The 22,686-nt window shown below is 38.6% G+C and overlaps 1 protein-coding gene across 2 annotated transcripts in view; it reads right to left on the bottom strand.

The window, feature by feature from the left end:
* The window catches only part of npr2 (natriuretic peptide receptor 2), a 160,688-nt gene extending 138,357 nt beyond the window's left edge, over positions 1 to 22,331 (bottom strand). Inside the window, exon 1 of one of the 2 annotated variants that reach the window (XR_009061042.1) lies at positions 21,198 to 22,331. Coding sequence is in view for 1 of the 2 variants with exons in the window: in XM_057818207.1 (XP_057674190.1) it covers positions 21,198 to 21,897 (700 nt within the window). In the remaining variant the exon portion in view is untranslated. The remainder of the gene's footprint in view (positions 1 to 21,197) is intronic. The other variant, XM_057818207.1, reaches the window with a different exon arrangement.
* Positions 22,332 to 22,686: the final 355 nt, after the last annotated feature.

Genomic DNA, 22,686 nt, shown 5'->3' on the forward strand with positions numbered 1-22,686 from the left:
AAGGTGGATTACTGAACAGCTGCTGTGACACATTTCTGCAAGATGTTTAAAACACTCTTCACCTCATTCTCAATTGTGACCTGGCCTATTCAAAATCCTGTGTGTTATCTAGACAGCTTAGATGGACTCCAGCCTTCAAAGCTCTAAACTGTAATAAGGATGCCTCTGGCATTGCACAAGCTCACTAAGTATAGTTTAGCCAAACTCATGGCATAGTAACAAGCTTTGCATTAAGACTCAAACACATTTTCCATTACGGCGCCAGAGATTTGCGTTGGCCTGCAGTGCTTACTTAAATGACCTTTTTTAGAGTAGTCATTTATTTTTTATGTAAACTAATATATACTAAGACAACAACAATTAGCTAGAGATTACTGTATGTAAAGCAGTCAGAATAATGTATTCATTATCATATTGATGAAACAGTCTTTCTGCTAGAAAAGTAATGACGTGCTCAGTCTGTTTTTCATTCTGCTCTTTGCACCAGGAAGAGGTGAATATGTGAATTTTCATTAGGATCATTAAAATGCAACAGTCTGCTCTGATATTAATCACCAAAGCTATGACAATAACCCAACCCAATGTTCGGGATCAAAATATTTTCAAAGCAGCAGTTCCACGATCAAGTGACTATTAGAACTTTGGCCTGACATTGCCTGTTTTCCATGCAGAAAGCACACGGGGTTGCTACAGGTCCTCTTTAAAATAAAAATACAGTGAACATTTTCTGTTCTGTTATTTTCTGCCACAATATAATGAAAAAAAAAAGTGAAAATGAATGGCACATTTCCTTTTACTTGCTCCATACAGTGGTATGAAAAGTACCTGAACCTTTTGGAATTTCTCACATTTCTGCATAAAATCACCATCTAATGTGACCTGATCTTTGTCAAATTCACACAGATGAAAAAAAGAGTGTCTGCTTCAACCAAAACCACCCAAACATTTATAGGTTTTCATATTTTAATGACAATAGCATGCAAACAATGACAGAAGGGGGGAAAATAAGTAATTGAACCCTCTGCCTAAGGAGACTGAAAGAGCAATTGAAATAATTTTTCACCAAACAATTTATGTCAGGTGTGTGCCCAATCACTGACTACTAGTGACAAGTGGTTTAAAGCTGCCCTGTCCACTATAAAACACACCTGGTAAGAATTGTCTTGATGAAAAGCATTGTCTCATGTGCATTGTGGCTCGGTCAAAAGAGCTGTCTGAAGACCTGCAATCAAGGATTGTTGATTTGTATAAAGCTGGGAAAGGATACAAAACCATCTCTAAAAGTCTAGATGTTCATCAATCGACAGTCAGAGAAGCTGTCTACAAACGGAGAGAGTTTGGCACTGTTGCTTCTCTCCCACGGAGTGGCCGTCCACCAAAGATGACACCAAGAGTTCAGCGCAGAATACTCAGAGAGAGAAAAAAGAACCCTACAGTTCAATATCTCTGTGCACAAAATCAACTATATGTAAAACTATGGCCAAGAATGGTGTTCATGGGAGAACTCCACGGAAGCCACTGCTGTCTAAAAAAAACATTGTTGCTCGTTTAATGTCCGCAAAAAGGCACTTGGACACGCCACTAAAGTTTTGGCAAAATATTTTGTGGACTGATGAAACCAAAGTTGGATTGTTTGGGAGTAACACACAACGTCATGTGTGGAGGAAAAATGGAAAAGCTCACTAACATCAACACCTCATCCCCACTGTGAAGCATGGTGGAGGGAGCATCATGATTTGGGGCTGTTTTGCTACCTCATAGCCTGGACAACTTGCAATCATTAAGGGAACAATAAATTCAAAGTTTTTCAGGATGTTTTGCAGGTAAAAGGATGGATGCTGCAACAAGACAATGATCCAAAACACAGAAGTAAATCAAATTCAGAATGGTTTCAGAAGAACAAAATACACGTTCTGGAGTGGCCAAGTCAAAGTTCAGACTTGAACCCCATTGAGATATTGTGGCATGACCTAAAGACAATGATTCATGGCAGACATCCCAGGAATCTGACTGAACTGCAGCAGTTTTGTAGATAAAAATGGGCCAAGATTAGTCCTGATCGATGTGCCAGACTGATATGCAGCTACAGGAAGCGTCTGGTTGAAGTTCTTGCTGCCAAAGAGGGGGGCCACAAAAATATTAAATGTGATGGTTCACTTACTTATTTTTTCCGCTTCTGTCATTGTTTGCATACTATCATCTTTAAATATGAAAACCTATAAATGCTTGGGTGGCCATTTAGTTAAAGCAGACACTGTTTTTTCATCTGTGTGCTTTGATAAAGATCAGATCACATTTGATGGTGATTTTATGCCGAAATGTGAGAAATTCCAAATGGATCAGATACTTTGTCATACCACTGTAGGTAGTGAGATCAAAAAAGTAATTATCAATTAAGTAAACAGATAACATGAATATAACATGAGTATCATAAACGATAACATGAGCAACGTAAACAAACATTTGACATGTGAGTGTTTAACATTAACGTACAATCTTTGTACATAAATGTAGATAAGTAACATTACACAAAATGTAGTCTGTACATGTACTGTAATGCAGTCTTACTCATATAGTGGAGTGCCCCCCCCCCCCCCAGGAGGATGCAAAGCAATGCCATCGGGGAACATTTTTTTTGCCGTACTATATTAAAGTGTAATTGCACACCCACTCAGTGAGTGGCAGTGGGATTCTCATATATTTCCTTATATATCCTCAAATTTAAAAGAAAAACCTCAATTTTAACTATTCAAGAACATAGGATATACTTTAAAATTGAAGATAATAGAGATGCACAATAATATCGGTCACCGATAATTATCGGCAGATAATGTCAATTATGACGTCACACAGATAATCCAGATAAAATGAAATTCAACCGATAATGCAATCCGATAATTATATACTTGATTTAGTCTCCAAATCTGCGCAATCAACAGTTTTGTCCAATTCTGCTAGTTTTAAGGAGATGTTTTTGCAGTGTAGTAATGTGATATATGTTAGGAATGGCTTACTTTTGAAGGCATTTTTGTGCAACTTGGGTGTTTACTCTCGAAGTAATTGTTGCCAAAAGCTTACCATTACACAATGTCATTGCCATTGTTTAGATGTTGGAATTTACTACTTGTTCACATTTGAAGTGGAAAAAAATAGCACTAAATTACATTTTTGCACAGTAACATTTGATCTTTGTATACTTTAAAATTTTACATACATATTTGAATAGAATTATCGGCGTGACATTATCGGTTATCGAGTGGAAGGGGCAGGAAATTATCGGTTATCGATATCGGGCGAAAAATTCATTATTGTGCATCACTCGAAGATAATATACTGTAAACACTGGCTTTTTTTTTATGATAAAGATATAGGTAAAATGAATTGTTTTTTTTTTTAAAGTGCAAATTACTTCTATTATGCACAGTGAAATGAAATATATTTTGAAGACAAAACAAACAGACTTTTTTTAATCATAAGGAAATAAATAAGTAGCCTTAAATAAATGAACAAAAATAAGTGCACATTTACATGGAAGGTGTTCTGATCCACCCAAATAAAATAAAATGAAATAATACAAAACAAACTTAATAAACTCTTTCCTTTCTCTTAAATATCTGATCAATTTTCCGTTGCATTGCTTGCAAGTTTGATTCAACAAGCTTTTTTTTTTTTTCTTTTTTAATTATTAAAGAGGATAGATCTTAAGCCCGAACTCATCCCGATCCGACCCCAATTTCAGACTGGGTCAGGCCCCAAATGTCAATTGTTTTCATTCAGGTCGGGCCGAACATCTCTCTCACTAACTTTTTTTTTTTTTTTTTTTTAAATAAATATATATTAATATATGTATACTAAAACAATGTATGAATGTTAAACTAAGGAATATAAAAAAGGAGAGTGGGGCATGGAAAGGCTTCAAATTGATTGTTGAAGATGCTATACAGAAACCTGTGTTGGCTTCGCTGAATGTAAACGAATGTGACGATTTGCTCTCATATGAGAAATATATTTAACAAACTTTTCCAGCACTATTTCGTTGTGTAAATGCATTTATAATGATCATAAAAATATATAAACTATTAAAAAATTGAGAAAACATGCGCTTTTTCTGCCAACTCGGAGAGATTAAAATAAATGTCAAATCCACTATCCACCTGATAGAATAGACACACAAATATAAAAGACATAAATGTTCATTGTTTAAATGGGAGAAATTGCTACAAAAGACAGACTTCAATTTGTTATCTTTATGGACAGGAATCTTCACAAATGTGATCACACAAAACGCAACCACGCATCGCATCTCCGCATTTCCTCCTTCTCCTGAGTCCTAACAAATAAAACATAAAATTTCGGGGTATTTTTTCGGGTTCGGGCCTGCAAATCAAGTTAATTGATCGGGCCGGGTCGGGCTTTAACACCTGCGGGCCGGGTTGGATTTTTTAGGCCCGATCTAACCCTACTTGTCAGATACAGAGAGACGCTGGGACGACCTACGGAGAGTAAATAAATGAATGATAAATATCGGTGGAAACGGATGAAGCTACACAAGCTCTTTATGATGCTTGTTGTTAACACTTGTGTATGTAAATCTGACGTTAGTAGATTGCTCTTATTGGAGATTCATGTGTGGCAGCGTGGCGGGGTTTTTTTCAAACATAGGGTTTTGACAGTTGCCGTCATATTTTCGGGATCAAAGCACTGAATGCCGGAACAGCGTTCCGCCTGAATAGTTCATCCCGGTACACCGTTCCACCTCATTCCGGCTCACTTTCATCCCTGGGCCCGGTAGTGTGCTGTGTAAACTCATTTTGCAAGTGAGAAGCTGTTCTCATCAGTGTGAATGGATTTGAGTGGACTCACTCAATGAAGCATTCAATAAAGACAAGCATTTTTCTACGTTATTCTTGTTTAAAAATATTTCACGTAATATAGGCGGCACAGTGGGACAGTAACATGTTGAATTTTTTATTTTTTTTATTTTTTGGAACACTTTTTTTGTGTGTGTTTGTGTATTGGATCGGGACTGGTATCGGCAGATTCTCAAAATCAGGTGACTCGGACTGGGATGCAAAAATATGTGTTCGGGACTTCCCTACTTTTAATACAGTGGGAGACAAGGAAAGGCTGGTATGTTTACGGTGTCTAAAAATGTTGGCAGCGGACAGCATAAAGTCAAATCAATTAAGACGCCACTTAGAGACATTAAAGCCTAATCACATTAATAAGCCGCTTGGTTTTTTTTCTGCAAAAACTTGTCGAATATTGCTAACAATTGTTCCGCTTTGTGAGTGCTACATCAGTAAACCAGAGAGCACTGTAAGCATCAATAAGGTGGCATACTAAGTTTTTCAGTACAAAATGCCTCACACCATAGCAAAGCAGCTGATACCCTGGATGATACAAGTGCTGCAAAAATAAAAACTCCCTCTGTACAATGACATCGTTTTTGTTTGATTAATTTTAGTTTTTATGGTCAAACTGTTTGGCATACTTTGCTCTGAGTTGATGTTGCTAATCAATATGAATTAGGGCTGTCAAACGATTAAAATTTTTCATCAAGTTAATTGCAGCTTAAAAATTAATTAATCGTAATTAATCGCAATTCAAACCATCTATAAAATATGCCATATTTTTCTGTAAATTATTGTTGGAAGGGAAAGATAAGACACAAGACGGATATATACATTCATCATACGGCACATACAGTGCCTTGCAAAAGTATTCGGCCCCCTTGAATCTTGCAACCTTTCGCCACATTTCAGGCTTCAAACATAAAGATATGAAATTTAATTTTTTTGTCAAGAATCAACAACAAGTGGGACACAATCGTGAAGTGGAACAACATTTATTGAATAATTTAAACTTTTTTAACAAATAAAAAACTGAAAAGTGGGGCGTGCAATATTATTCGGCCCCTTTACTTTCAGTGCAGCAAACTCACTCCAGAAGTTCAGTGAGGATCTCTGAATGATCCAATGTTGTCCTAAATGACCGATGATGATGAATAGAATCCACCTGTGTGTAATCACGTCTCCGTATAAATGCACCTGCTCTGTGATAGTCTCAGGGTTCTGTTTAAAGTGCAGAGAGCATTATGAAAACCAAGGAACACACCAGGCAGGTCCGAGATACTGTTGTGGAGAAGTTTAAAGCCGGATTTGGATACAAAAAGATTTCCCAAGCTTTAAACATCTCAAGGAGCACTTTGCAAGCCATCATATTGAAATGGAAGGAGCATCAGACCACTGCAAATCTACCAAGACCCGGCCGTCCTTCCAAACTTTCTTCTCAAACAAGGAGAAAACTGATCGGAGATGCAGCCAAGAGGCCCATGATCACTCTGGATGAACTGCAGAGATCTACAGCTGAGGTGGGAGAGTCTGTCCATAGGACAACAATCAGTTGTACACTGCACAAATCTGGCCTTTATGGAAGAGTGGCAAGAAGAAAGCCATTTCTCAAAGATATCCATAAAAAGTCTCGTTTAAAGTTTGCCACAAGCCACCTGGGAGACACACCAAACATGTGGAAGAAGGTGCTCTGGTCAGATGAAACCAAAATTGAACTTTTTGGCCACAATGCAAAACGATATGTTTGGCGTAAAAGCAACACAGCTCATCACCCTGAACACACCATCCCCACTGTCAAACATGGTGGTGGCAGCATCATGATTTGGGCCTGCTTTTCTTCAGCAGGGACAGGGAAGATGGTTAAAATTGACGGGAAGATGGATGCAGCCAAATACAGGAATATTCTGGAAGAAAACCTGTTGGTATCTGCACAAGACCTGAGACTGGGACGGAGATCTATCTTCCAACAGGACAATGATCCAAAACATAAAGCCAAATCTACAATGGAATGGTTCAAAAATAAACGTATACAGGTGTTAGAATGGCCAAGTCAAAGTCCAGACCTGAATCCAATCGAGAATCTGTGGAAAGAGCTGAAGACTGCTGTTCACAAACACTCTCCATCCAACCTCACTGAGCTCGAGCTGTTTTGCAAGGAAGAATGGGCAAGAATGTCAGTCTCTCGATGTGCAAAACTGATAGAAACATACCCCAAGCGACTTGCAGCTGTAATTGGAGCAAAAGGTGGCGCTACAAACTATAAACGCAAGGGGTCCGAATAATATTGCACGCCCCACTTTTCAGTTTTTTATTTGTTAAAAAAGTTTAAATTATCCAATAAATTTTGTTCCTCTTCACGATTGTGTCCCACTTGTTGTTGATTCATGACAAAAAATTAAAATTTTATATCTTTATGTTTGAAACCTGAAATGTGGCGAAAGGTTGCAAGGTTCAAGGGGGCCGAATACTTTTGCAAGGCACTGTAAGTACTGTATTTGTTTATTATAACAATTAATCAACAAGATGGCATTAACAATATTAACATTCTCTTAAAGCGATCCATGGATAGACCGACTTGTAGTTCTTAAAAGATAAATGTTAGTACAAGTTATAGAAATGTTATATTAAAACCCCTCTTAATGTTTTCGTTTTATTAAAACTTATAAAATTTTCAATCAAAAAATAAACTCTTAGCTCGCCATTGTTGATGTCAATAATTACACCATGCTCACTCATTGTGCTTAAACCCATAAAATCATTTGGACCCAAGCACCAGCAGAGGGCACCAAACACCAAAAAACAAGTAACAAGCGCATATTACACTGCTGTCATTTTAATCTGTTTGAGCGGGGCATGTGCGTTAATTGCGTCAAATATTTTAAAGTGATTAATTTAGAAAAATTAATTAATGCCCGTTAACGCGATAATTTTGACAGCCCTAATTTTAATATATTATTATTTAGTGATTTTATTAAGTTTTTATTTTTCTTTATGAAATGGTCAAAAAATGTACCTTGAATGCAAGGGCGTAGGTTTGTTCTCAACATTGGTAGGGACGATATTACCGTAATGCACATAATGCAAACAATGATCCAAATTAGGGACGGCTAGCTTGACTTCAATGTTCCTTGTGGAGGCTGGCCTGACCGCAGTAGTTTTGCAGGTTTAATGTTATGCTAACTCTGATGCAGGTCAGACTATCAGTAGCAAAATTACTGGTGTTTCACCCACCTATACAACAGTGACATCTTTTTACATGACTTACAGTGGCTGCTGCTGGCCCAAAAAAACTTCTAATATCCCTCTTCTCCAAAGGGAGCTAAGGAGGCGTGTTGTCGGCATGTATCTGTCGGGGCTGTGTAAGTACGTGTATGTGTGTTTGTGGCGGGACGGGGGGCTTCAAGTCATCAGCCAACCAAACGTTCGTTTGGGGGGGTGGGGGGTGGACCAGCACATTCAGCAAGTGAAAAGGGATAAATGTAAGTCTGGATGTAATGAAAGTAATTCACTTAATAATGGTAGTGTCTATTCTATCCTCAAAACATGGGAAGGCAATCCTAAATTTCCTATATAACTTTACTAAAGTCATTACATAATGCAAATAAGGTTGCTTAAAAGTTGGTGGGGACAATTTGAGCATCTTGAAAAGTTGGTAGTGTTATGTCCCTGCCGTCCCTGTGAAAACCTATGCCCTTGCTTGAAAGTATGTTTACAGTTTTGATGTGACTTTTTTTTTTTTTTTTTTTTTTTTTAAATTCAGGCAAATTGATGTGCTTGAAGTCTTTTCTGTCACAAAAAATATGTCAATTAAGTTATACTTTGTTGTAAATTGATTTATTAAAATTTATTGCTTTTTTCTGTTAGCAAGGAAACAATGTTATGTAGAGGTGTACTTAATAATGTTAGAGACAAATTATATTGTTTACAGTGGCGGCAGAAAGTTGGGGGGAGGGGTGTCGCAAAGCATTTACTTTTTCCTGGAGGCAGCGTAACAGAAAATAATTGAGAAGCACTGCTGTAATGCAAAGACGTCAGTGAGTGCACGCCTAGTAGAGTCACACGTAATTAAGATTCATGACAAAAACCGTTAGAAGCCGATTTCCTAACATCTCTAATTACATTACTAACTTATAGCACAAACAGGTCTTTTGTCTGCATCTGTAGTGAGATATTCTTCTCACTTTAAATGTTTATATGCTATGGTATGTTAAGACGGTAGCTACACTGCTGGCACTCCTGCAATTCTGTCAGATAATGCTCAATTTCTCCCAGAAAATGATTACAATTATAAATGCTTTGGTAGTAATATCTTCATTTATTTTGCTTGCAGTGAAAAAACACAAACGACCAAAAAAAAAAAAAAAATCATTATCATTTTACACAAAACTCCAAAAATGGGCCGGGCAAAAGTATTTACACCCTCAGCCTAATACTTGGTAGCACAACCTTTAGACAAAATAACTGCGAACAATCGGTTCCGGTATCCATCGACAAGATTGTTACAATGATCAGCTGGAATTTTAGACCATTCTTCTTTCGCCAACTGCTCCAGGTCTCTGAGATTTGAAGGTTGCCTTCTCCAAACTGCCATTTTCAGATCTCCCCACAGGTGTTCTACGGGATTCAGGTCTGGACTCATTGCTGGCCACTTTAGAAGTCTCCAGTGCTTTCTCTCAAACCATTTTCTAGTGCTTTTCGAAGTGTATTTTGGGTCATTGTCCTGCTGGAAGACCTATGAACTCTGAGGGAGACCCAGCTTTCTCACACTGGGCCCTACATTATGCTGCAAAATTTGTTGGTAGTCTTCAGACTTCATAATGCCAGGCTCACGGTCAAGCAGTCCAGTGCCAGAGTTATCAAAGCAACCTCAAAACATCAGGGAACCTCCACCATGTTTGACTGTGGGGACCGTGTTTTTTTCTTTGAAGGCCTTTTTCCCTGTAAACTCTATGTTGATGCCTTTTCCAAAAAACCTGTACTTTTGTCTCATCTGTGCAGAGAACATTCTTCCAAAACGTTTTTGGCTTTCTCAGTTAAGTTTTGGCAAACTCCAGCCTGGCTTTTTTATGTCTCTGGGTCATAAGTGGGGTCTTCCTGGATATCCTACCATAGAGTCCCTTGTCATATAGACGTTGACGGATAGTACGGGTTGACACTGTTGTACCCTCGGACTGCAGGACAGCTGGAACTTGTTTGGATGTTAGTCGAGGTTCTTTATCCACCATCCGCACAATCTTTTGTTGAAATCTCTCGTCAATGTTTCATTTCGGACCACATCTACAGAGATTAGCCACAGTGCCATGGGCTTTACACTTATTGATGACCAGTGCTTAATTTGTAAATCATAAGGTGACGGAACGCAAAGTACATATGACAGCGCAGGGATGACTAGACGGGCACAGGTCCCGGAACACACGCAAAAAATGGTGCTGAAAACAACACTGCCCACTTGCCATGCTGTGGGACTTACAAGCCTCGATTTCAGATGATATCCATAGTATAAATGTCATGACAACAATTTACAATTATTTAGGCTATACTCTGCACAGCACGGGCAATTGCCCACAAAACCACAGGTGGGACTTAGAGTACACACTACACAGTCAGCAATTAGTTTCTCAACAGGTCTAACTTGTAAAACATTTTTTAAATTTTTACATTTTATTGTTTCATCCCCCCGCCCCAGCTTCTCTGGCCCCAAAGTTCCCACCGCCTTACAAATTGTGCAGCCCAAACCCGAATTTCCCATAATGGTAATGGCCTGTTGCTCCGGCTGTTGGTGGTCCACCTGGCTGACTGCTGGCGCTGAACCTGACCAGGTGCTACCACGGTAGCAGCCTCCTGAACCTGGCTAGCTGCTGCCACGCTAGCCTCCCGCTGCACCTGGTCCTGCTCGTTAGCCTGATCCCTGCAGCTGCCCTCATCGCCGGTTGTTGCTATTCTGACTCATTTTGAATCATATTTCTTCTTTTTGAAAAAAGACAGTAAATGCAGCTGTCTTTTTGGCATGTTGAAATACCGTTTGATCCTGGCTGCTTGCTCCCCAGATGCCGCAAAGTTTTTTTGTTTTTGTTTTTGTTTTGTTTTTTTGGTTTATGTCAGGAGCGTGATTTCTTTATCCAGCTTTTCAGTGCATCAACAAATCTCTGGCTCTTTCAAATGATGTTATATTTTTATAAACAAGATGCAATTCTTGTGATTTGCTCTGTAAATGAATTTATGTGTATTATTATTTTATTTTACACATTTAAAAAAAAATGTTTTGATATTATTATTATTTTCTAACCACGAGAGGTGCTGGATCTTGTTTCGCCAGGATCCGGCACAAATAAACCCCTGTTGATGACATTGCGCACGGTAGACAGAGGAACATTCATGTCTTTGGAGATGGACTTGTAGCCTTAAGATTGCTCATGCTTTCTCACAATTTCGCTTCTCAAGTCCTCAGACAGTTCTTTGGTCTTCTTTGTTTTCTCCATGCTCAATGTGGTACACACAAGGGCACAGGCAGAGGTTGCGTCAAATTTAATCCATTTTAACTGACTGCAAGTGTGATTTAGTTATTGCCACCACCTGTTATGTGCCACAGGTAAGTAACAGGTGCTGTTAATTGCACAAATTAGAGAAGCAGCACATGATTTTTCAAAGGGTGCCTGTTTTTTTCCGGCCCATATTTGGAGTTTTTTTTTTAATTATATTTTCCATTCTCTATTAGTTTTTTTATTGCAAGTAAAATAAATAAATATATTACTACCTAAGCATTTGTAATTGCGATCATTTTCTGGGAGAAACTGAGCATTATGCATAATTGCAAGGGGCCAGCAGTATATATCCAAAAGTGAGTGGGGATTCCCCCAAATGTCTTGTCTTATATGACGCTTAGAGTTTACACCATTGTCAATGGCATGGCTCCATTTTAAACCAAGTGAAAGTTGAACGATTCTTCCCCAACACATTCAACTGTTTTGGCTGGAGGGACATCACATTCGTCTCAAATTATGTCTGCCTCAGGTGGTGGTCCCCAAATAAAACCCAAGAGCAGGAGCCTAAACTTTCCACTGCAATAACACCAAATAAGTGGCTCTTCTCATTAAAATACATGAAAGCGTTGTTTACATCTGCAGCGCATTAAAGAAAAATAAACTTTTCATTAAAATGGTTAGTTATTTTGGCTCTCAGCCTATAGAAAATGTCAAATCAGTTTCAGTTAAAAGAAAATATAAAAGGTTGTTGGTGTGAGACATAACAGACAAAATGTTTCTTTTGCAGAACAGCATGCAGTCTAATAAGATCCAGTACAAGAACTGTGTCAACAATTCTGCCTCAAGCATAATATCATTTTTTTAATAAAAAAAAAAAATCATGGTTCTACAATCTGATTCAACAAAGCTGCACCAATATTGAGTACACCTGTACAGAAGGAAATATATATTGTGATTGAGAATAATTACAGACTAGTTATTAGACAGCTTTGCTTGTAGCGATTTTAAATATCATTATAGAGGCAATAGAGTCAGTGATTACAAAATATGTGTGTGAGACTGCATCAGATGTGCTTAAAAAAATAATTGCTCTGAAAATTAGTTTTACCAGAAAAATCTTTTAAAAACATCTCTACTGATCTATGTTGGTAATACTGTATTGTGACATGGAGAAAAGGAATTGCCTTATCTACTAGATGGCAAAAAGTACAATAGACCTGTGTCCACCCATGGGTGCTATTCATATAATAGAATTGTCATGGTTTCTGCCAGTATAACACCTTTGTATTGAACCAAACAGGCCTCACAATAAATCAATTTGTGAAACAACTGAAATGAGGTCGCAATTACAAGAGCGCACATACTGGTACTTTTTGTAACATTTTTATTCAAATATAAAATATGAGCCTTGTATTAAAGTAAAATGGCCAATTTGGAGCCCTGAACATGCACGAAAAGTCACCAAAATTTGCACATACATGCGGCTTCGCGTAAATTTCGATAATCTTGCGGCGTTACAAAAAAATGTCACAAAATGGCTCAGTGCCCCCCCCTCTTGATTTTTTAAAAAAGGCCTCTCCATTTAGGTTTTTTCAAGGTACAGCGATGAAATTCGAGGAGTCGATACCTTGTGCAAAAATGCTCCAAAAAGTCTCTTGCACCCATATTCCAAACCCAACAAGAAATCAGATATTTCTGATCAAATGTGAAATTTTTATCAATTTTCAGGGTGCTCATTTAAGACCTTTTCGCCAAGGGAGTTAGTTGGATTGTCTTCAAATTTGGTGAGACTGTTCAGGAGACATATGAGATCTTAAACATTCAAAATGGTGCATTTTTATTCATGGATCTGATCTGGGCGGGGTGCCAAAGTCGGCCATTTTTGGCAAAACAACAAATTCAGTAAATGACTAACAACTCCTTGATACAAGGTTCAATCGTTTTCATATCTGGCATGCATGTGAGGTATCGCAGCCTGAAAACGACTGCATTTAGATATTACCTATTAGGCCTGGCCAGGAAATGCCCTTTTTTTTACAAGACAGGCTCCTCCCCCAAGGGAAAAAAATCAATTGACCTCAAACCTGCATCAGAGGGAGCCATTACACATGTGTTCAGGTCCCTGATGAAAAATATTGAGTTTTCATTGAAGCAGTGGCGTCCAAACAGGAAAGTGAAAAGACACTCACCATTTTGTCTCACCACAAATTTTGATCTGTCATAACTTGGCAGATATACAACATATCTGCGCCAAACTTCATGTGCTTGTTGAGAGTCATACCCTGAAGGCTCCTGCATGGGTCATTTGCATCAGCTCTGTAGCGCCAACTAGTTGCAGCAGAATTTGAGGCCTTAACAAGATCAAAAACTCACCAAAATTTGCACATACATGCAGCTTGGCGTATATTTCAATATTTTTGCAACCTCTCAAAAAAAAACAAAATGGCTCAGTGGCGCCCCCCTTTTCAATTGTCTTTTACAAAAAGGCCTCTCCTATTACGTTTTTTCAACGGAGAGTGAATACATTTTGGTTTTGAATAAGGGCATGGCTGCAGAACTCAGTAACGCCTCCTGTTTTGTAGGACCCTCTTGAATAGGTGTTTTTTTCTCCTAGGTGTGTAATGAAATTTTAATCCCCCCCAAAAAAGAGGTGAGTTTGAGCAAGTTAGGCTCTAATGAGATGATGAGAAGGGGACAATCTGCCACAACCCCGACCTGCGTGCCCTCCGAGTTTGCGTGGTGTCCGAGTTGCGCCAATGTGCGAGGGCTCGTTCAGTCCTGCTTGCAGGCCTAGTATTTAAGTTACAATTACTGATTAATACTTAAACAGCTCATTTGTCCGCTATCACCAACAACTGGACTAAAGTGTGGAGCAGAGATGTGTCAGTAACCAAATATATTCTGGAATAATAATAATAGGAAAGAAATTATAAAAAGATATATAACTAGTCACACAGGTGCCTATAGTCGAAAGATTTAGGGGCAGTCTTGTACCCAAGTAGACCTTGGGGGCAGGGACGTATACACTCAAAAAAATGCACATGCACTAATTTAGCTTTTAAATAGGTGTTTTTTTATTGTACATACACATTAGCTTTGTTTCTACACATTACTGAATCCATTGTTGTATTAATTATGTGAGAGAGTCAATTAAAACACTTATGAAAAAGCATTGCTTAAAGTGCCTATGTCAGCAAAAAGCATGTTTATTTCAGATTTCACGCGGTATTTTATGCTCCTAAATGAAATGGACCGCTTGGATGTGTGTGGAAGTGATCGATTTATTTATTAATTTTTTTAAATCCGGCACAATGAAAATGAGAAACTTCCTGGATTGAGGAAGAATGCCAATGTGACACCAGCTGGGTCACCATCTCACAATACAGCCATTACTATATACCATGCAGATGGACTGTGGATTCATCTGATTTTGCGGATCAATTTGTTTATTTTTTCAGCTCAATGTGCTGCAGAGTTTTGTTCCTGCACCAGGGAGAGAAGTGTGAGCCTTTTTGGGTATCAAAAAGTTCTAATCCACCGCCGAGAATGGCCAAAACAAGTCCGACAACTGTGGGTCCATTGGACTGATGAGGAAGTGAGTAAACACCGTGTTTTGTATTATGTCCAATACTGGGCTCATGCATTTTGTAGGTGACAATGATCCCTGTCCACCGAGAAGGCCACTTGGCCGACGAACGGCGGCTTGTCACACACCATGGTCACTTCCACCCACTCGGTCCTTTTCATGTGGCCCTCAATAGACCACTTTCCTCGGCTTGGGCACAGGCAGCCCCCCGCGCTCCTCCGACGTCGGCCGGTTTGTCCACCGAGAATGCGCTATTTTCAGCGTTCATTCCCCTCTCTCCCCTCTCCCCAGGCACCAGAACGACGAGCTGTAACTTGCTCACCGCCGGGGGCTGGTCGATCGGTGAAGACGATCAACCCCGTTGCCGTCTGTGACATGAGTCGGGGTAGTTTTGTGTGATTTTTCATTTTTGAAAGACGGGAATAAAACATGGAAAAGCAGCTCACTTCGGGTTAGCATGTCGGCTAGCTGTCACGCCTCCTGTCTTGTTTACACTCTTTCCTTCCTCTCCAAAGCCAGGGCAGGGAAATGGCAAAAGCCGGACTAACTGCGGTGGCTTGAAATACCGTTCGGAAGAGGAAGAAGTCGGCATTTTTTACCATTATGCAGTAATTTTCCCCCGTCGTACTGAATAAATGCATGTTTAATATTTCATATTCCATTTAGCACAAGACTGTTATTTGTCATGACCATACCATTTACTAGTATTTAGCAATTAGGGAAAATTACTTAGATAAAAAGAATATCCAGTAAAAATATTGGAGTAGAGAGAATAAAACTATGATGAAATTTCGCTGCTTTCAGTCATGTTTTCGTCGTTCTGAATCTTCCCCCTCAATGGGCTGAATTCTAAATCAGCTGAAATCGTTACTCTGCTGACGTCATAATGACAGGCAGGGCTAAACAGCAGACTAAGAGACTTGTTGACCAAATTGTTGTATATAGTCGAATCGTCTCAAAATATGATTCTATTTCACATATTAATGCTATTTTTTTTTTTAAATGTATGCTGTCACAGGCACTTTAATATATATGTAAGGTGTTTAATTTAAATAAAATTAAATTTTAAATAGGCGTTTTTCATTGTATATACATATTAGCTTTGTATTTTTACAGACTACTGAACCCATTGTTGTATTTATCATGTAAGACAAGTCAATAAAAATACCTATGAAAAAGCATTGCTTAATATATACTGTATCTAACGTGATTGCACAAAATGTATGACTTTTGTCCCTCTGAGGATGCCGTGCACAGCATAATCTGTGGAGTTGATTTTTTTGTATAAATTGAGTTGATTGGTGTTGATTTGGGTCTTGTTTTAACACTAGCAGTGTTAAGATCGCTCTTGCTGCAGTGTAAATTATGTGAGTTAAACACAGACACCCCTGGAAGAGTTAAATGTACGAGCAGAGTTAATCAGCCACACCCAGTTTAAGTGCACGTGTCAGAAAACAAAGCAAGCGCAAAGACTTATGGGTGAAGTGACACCATGACTGTACGTTATGTTGTCTGTAAATAGCTGGAATGTGTTCAGTTGAAAAGAAAACGTAATAGTGAGCCAGACGTCTTTGCTTATTTAAAGGATGCAAAGTCCCTGTGTTACCTCTCGCGAGCGCAACGGTGTGGTACGAGGTAGGCCCATGTTCTGCACTAGGGTCCCCCACTCATCCAGAATATTAACAACATAACTTCAAATATTTAAATTAAGTCCTATCGTAAGATAAAAAAAGGTGGTTTCACATTTTTCATGTAAAAGGTTTGAATAGGAATTGCTTAACTTGTTCAAGTAGTTTATTAAGTCTTACTTCAATGAATTTGGCCTTTTTCATTTAACGACATAGTAAAATGTAGGCATGGTTGGGTGGCCATTTTATTAGCATGCGCAAATTAAGACTTTTTTCGTTTACCTTTGCAGGGCACCATTTAACACATTGACTGTCATTGACAGCACTAGAAAGTCCATATGGATTGGATTTCTAGGGCCGTCAATGGTACTTACTCATTGCATCTCCTTAGGCAGAGGGTTCCCTTACTTATTTTCCCCCTTCTCTCATTGTTTGCATGCTATCCTCATTAAAATATGAAAACCTATACTGTAAATGTTTGGGTGGTTTTAGTTAAAGTGGACACTGTTTTTACATCTTTATTTTTTTTACAAAGCTCAGATGACATTTGATGGTGATTTTATGCAGAAATGTGAGAAATTCCAAAAGGTTCAGATACTTTTTCATGCCACTGTAGCTCTGATTTGTTCCAATGCACATGTTTCTGGGACAAAAAGAAAAGCCAAAAAAGAACAAGCTTGTTGCAATGGAAAATTGATCAGATTTTTAAGAGAAAGGAAAGCATTAAAGAGGCTTATTTTATTTTATTTGCTCTTATGGAGATGTTCAGAACATCTTCCATGTTATAATGCCTGAACCCAGAAATAATGAACAGAAAATTTTAAATTTGAAAGCTTCATATTTTCCTTAAACATAGTATATTTTTTAAAACCTTTTTTTAATTAATATTTATAAATGTTCTCTAATTTGTATCATAAATGATACATTAAGCATGACCAGCAGTTCTCGGGATAAAACATACTGTATATAACTAAAGTGAGATTGAACACAATTAGGTTTGAAACAAAATAATTTACTGCAATGAGGTCCAGAAATGCTAGTCTCAAATTGGATACATTTGGCAATATAGTTAATGTGCATTGTGGACTTATTTTTGTTCAAGTACCTTTGTTAGGCTAATTTCCTTATAATATAAAAAAGTCAATGTTTGTGTTATCTTCAAAATATATTCCATTTCACTGTGCAAAATGAAAGTCATTTGCACTTATTTTTTTGAATGTGTTACTTTTAAAATATATATATACATATTAAGTCAATGTTTTCATTATCTTCAATTTTAATGGACTGTATCATATGTTCGTATGTAAGTAGTTAAAAGTGAGCTTTTGCATTTAAATGTGAGGAAATGAGGGGAAAAAATGAATTAAGAGCTGGTCGTTGGGGCTACTGCAAGAGCGTAGGTTTGCATAGGGACGGTCGGGACCAGTGTTGTTAATCTTACTGAAAAAAAAAATAATTAATTATAGTTACAAATTACTTCTCCCAAAAAGTAATTGCGTTAGTAACTCAATTACCTGAATGTAAGAGTAATTAGTTACTTGGCAAAGTAATTGGTGATAATTACTTTTTTTTTTCCCCCTCAAAAAAAACAAACAAAAAAAAAAAAAAAAAAAAAAAAAACATTGGCCACACTATGTGAAGTTTTTTGTGAAGGTTTTTGGTACAATTGGCCCGAGCCCAATTCTTTACCCTAATTTACCCTTTACCCTGAATCAACTGTAAAAAGTTGTTAAAATTGCTCCCATTATTGCATTTGTTCCCTTCTCTCTACTTTTGACATATGAAAGTTTTAAAACTGTTTCATCATTTAAAGATAGATTCAAGTCAAGATTTTGCCGATTTAGAAGTATTTTAGATAAAAAGTTACTTAGATTCGCTAGGAAGGTTCTCTACAACAGAGCCGTCCTAAAAAGTCTACTGCTTTAAGATGGCGGCTATCTACTAACGCATTTAGTGCCATGCAGTGTTGTTAATTTTACTTTAAAAAAGTAATTAATTACAGTTACAAATTACTTCTCCCAAAAAGTAATTGCGTTAGCAACTCAGTTACCTGAATGTAAGAGTAATTAGTTACTTGGCAAAGTAACTAGTGATTTTTTTTTTTTTTTCTCAACAAAAAAAAAAAAAAAAAAAAAAAAAACACACACACACAATGTGAAGCTTAAAGTGTTTGGGGGACAATTGGCCCTAGCCCAATTCTTTACCCTCCACTTAACTAGACACAAGGGTATTGCGATAACTAGCTAGTAACCTTTGCTATGTGTGGAAGTCATTTCAAGTTGTGAATCAATCGTTAAAGTTGTTAAAATTTCTCCCGTTATTGCATTAGTTCCCTTCTGTCTACTTTAAACATGTGTAAGTTTTAAAACTGTTTCATCATTTAAAGATAGATTTAAGTTAAGATTTTGCCGATTTAGGAGCATTTTAGATTTTAAAAAATTACTTAGGTTCGCTAGGAAGGATCTCTACATCAGGGCCTTCCTGAGAGGTCTACTGCTTTAAGATGGCGGCTGTTTACAAACGCATGTAGTCCTTAAAACATGTTGGCAGTGCAGCAGTGTCTGTCATTTGCATCTAGTTCTATAATATGATATCTACCGTGTCATGTGGGCGTAGTTTGTCGGCTATGGCTGCAGTCAGGTATTATTGGAGCCACCTAGCATCGCGGTTGCAGCGGCGTCTTCCCCACTCCTGCCCTGCTCTCGTCCCCGTGAGTCCATTTCTCTCAGACTTTTTTTTATTCAACCAACTTAGTAACGCATAGTAACGCACGCCTTTCCCGCCTCAGTAACGGTAACGGCGTTGCCAAGATGAGAAAAGTAATTAATTAGATTACTAATTATTGAAAAAAATAACGCCGTTAGTAACGCCGTTATATTGTAACGCCGTTATTAACAACACTGGTCGGGACATAACACTACCAACTTTTCAGGATGCTCAAATTGTCCCCACCAACTTTTAAGCAACTTTATTTGCATTATATATTGATTTGAGTTATAGGGGTAATTTATTATCTCCCCATATGTTGTAAGGATAGATTTGACCCTACCATTATTAAGTTAATTATTTTCATTATGTTCAGACTCACATTTACCCCTCATCACTGCTAGGTGTGCCAGTTCATTTTTTCCCCCTCAAATGCACAACAGCCACCTTATTTGCATTATACAGTATAATGAGCTCAGTTTAATAGGTAATTTAGATTGTCTTTCCATATGTTGTAAGGATAGAAATGTCCCTACCGTTATTCAGTGAATTACCTCCATTATGTTCACTTGCTGAATGTGCCACTCCATTTTCCCCCCTCAAACACACGTTTGATTGGCTGATGACATGACCCCCCTCCACACACACGCGCACTCACAGCCCAGACAGAAATGCAACATGTCTACATAATGCCGCCTCCTCCGCCCCCTTCGAAGACGAGGGATATTAGAATTTTGGGGGGGCTAGCAGCAGCAACCACTGTAAGTAATTTAAAAAGGCGTCAATTTTGTGAAGGTGGGGAACACACCACTAGTTTTGCTACTGAATGTCCGACCTGCATTAGAGTTAGCACAACATTAAACTGTGTGAATTTGCAAACCTGCAAAACTCGAGTAGGAAGCTGCTTAGAGAGAAGTGTCCTCTATGTATTTTCAACTGTTAACATTAATTAAACTGTGAGAAATGTAGGTAACCGAGGTTTACCCCCTTCTCCCTAATATTTATTTTTATTTTATTTATGTCGCCTTAAAGCAGCCCAAAGGAGTTTTAATTTTTTTGTTGAGTTTGGTTGTGTTTGTGGACAAAGCAGTAGTGTCTTACCTGAAGGAAGGTTCCATTTTTATTTATTTTTGGTATTCCCTAACGAAGACATTTTTTCAGTTATATTTAATTTCTTTATCTCGATAGACACGTTGAGTGTTCTTAATGGCAATTGTTTAGTTTTTTGCATTCCTGGATAGTTAAGTGATTTTTGTGTATGTTAATATAATTTAAATTATGTTCAAATATTGCAATTTAAATTTGCTAAACAAAAAAAATAATAAAATAAAATCCAGACATTTATCCCGGAAGTTTTTAAAATGTTTCTTTAGTAGTTTTTTAAAACAAAGGTTTGACTCGAACGATGTATCAATTTAACTAATACATATGAAAGTTAGTATAAGTCAAAACAGATTTATTTTTGCATTGATCATTTAGCCTATCAATTAATTAGGTTCCTATTCGTGAGAAATGTATCCCTGACCCCCGTTCACCCTATCTGTTAGGTCTTATTAATGCCCCGTCCACAGCAAGTGAACATGCAGCTTATGCTGTTATATACCAATTTTGTTGAGACCAAACCTACGCCCTTGGGCTACTGTATGGTGGCACATTATTTAAAAAACACAATTTTGAATAAAAATCGTTTTCTGCCTAATGCATGTGTAAACCTGTTGTGTTTTATTGTGTGTTATAGTTATAACTGCCAAAAAGCAGTTTTCTTTGCATTTCTGTGGTTTTAGGATGCTTTTTTATTATCATTATTATTATAAATTAAATAATTAATTAATTAATTCTGGCTCCGTGGCAAGAAATTGTATCCACTTTCACCCCTAACTATATAACAACATAGTTTGATGGACTTCAAGCTTTACAACAGGAAAATGAAACGAGCGCTTACTTCTGCCTCGCTCCTTCATGAAGGCAATGAGCTCCTTGTAGAACTTAAAGTCGTCTTCGTAGGGCTGGGCCTCCACCGTGACGTTCATCTCCTCCTTCAACTTCAGGTAGATGCCTTCAGAGAGGAAGTAGTGCGGCCGATCGTCGTGCCTCAAGTCATGGAAGATCACCACAGCGCGGGACGTCCAGTTGAAGTGAGTGTGCAGCATGTTGGTGAAGTCCCCCAGCTTGGTGGTGGAAGGCCCGCTGCGCACGATGGTTCGATACTCTTCCCGCTTATCGAAACCGTACGCGGGTCCACCGGCGGTGATGAGCGGAAGTTTCCAGTGGGAAGCGAAACGGCCCACGGAGGCCAGCGGGTACACGCAGCCCGGCCCGAAGAAAGCGTCCGGGCGGAAGTAGAGTTTGGCGTCCACCGCCACCACCTGGGCTCGGCTCTCGGCGCACGAACCCGCCGCCGGGTCCTCGGTGCTGTAGTTGAGGATGTTGATGGAGCGGCCGAGGAGCAGCCCGTGTTTGCCGTGGAGATCTTCGTGCGCCATGAGGATGGCCGGGAAGACGCGCGGCAGAGCCCACGGATACTTGTGGTGGTTGTCCGGCAGCATCACCGCCACTGTTATGTTGCTTCGGCACGCGGGAAAAAGGCAGCAGGATACGGCCAACAACAGCCAACAACATCCCAGCGCCTCTCCGCAGCCCATGACGCTCGTCCCAAAAAGCCGAGTAGAGCACCGGTTGGAGTGGAGAAACGACCGGTTGTTCCCTCCTTGACGCCGTACATAAGTCTCCCTTTCCTTCTCTTTATCTCCCGTTTTTCTCCCTTGTCTCAAATGTGACAAAAAATCAGCAGTGTCGTCATGTTGGCGTTGTCGGACAGTTGCGCCATGCGTTCGTACCGCGTAAAATCCACGTCAAAACGAGTTATTGCGCGCCCAAAGATGGACTTCTCTCCGGCAATGCGTCGTCTTCCAAATGATGGTGTGTGGGAGAGTGAAAGCATTCATCCAGATGACTCCAACTTAAATGAGAGCAGCCCTCATAATGCTCGGCCCCTACACGTCATACACTCCTTAAGAAGTGCATGCGGGCTAAATCAAATAAACGACAAATTATTCAGTCAGTCATTGTAATAGACTTAACTAAAATTGGTGTATTTCATCAAATAAATATGTTTTAAGGTTGATTCTATATATTAATATTCAGGCAATATGCTTAATAGGCGCTTAATACGCGTGTTTACCTAATAATTACTTATTCATGACCCTGAGGGATGATCACTATACGACAAACTCTTATTATTATATAAATATATTTTTTTTATATAGCGGAATAAATATAATTTATTCTGTACTGATTTGTCCTTTTTGTGAAATAAAAAAAAGCCTACAATGTGGACGCCAGTCGCCCTCTGCTGGTCACTCATCAGAGTGGTGCATTATGAATCAAGTATCCATATTCGGGATGTCCCGATCGTATTTTTTTTGCACCTG

The sequence above is a fragment of the Corythoichthys intestinalis genome, chromosome 17, assembly GCF_030265065.1.
Source record: "Corythoichthys intestinalis isolate RoL2023-P3 chromosome 17, ASM3026506v1, whole genome shotgun sequence".
In the NCBI taxonomy this organism is placed as follows: domain Eukaryota; kingdom Metazoa; phylum Chordata; class Actinopteri; order Syngnathiformes; family Syngnathidae; genus Corythoichthys; species Corythoichthys intestinalis.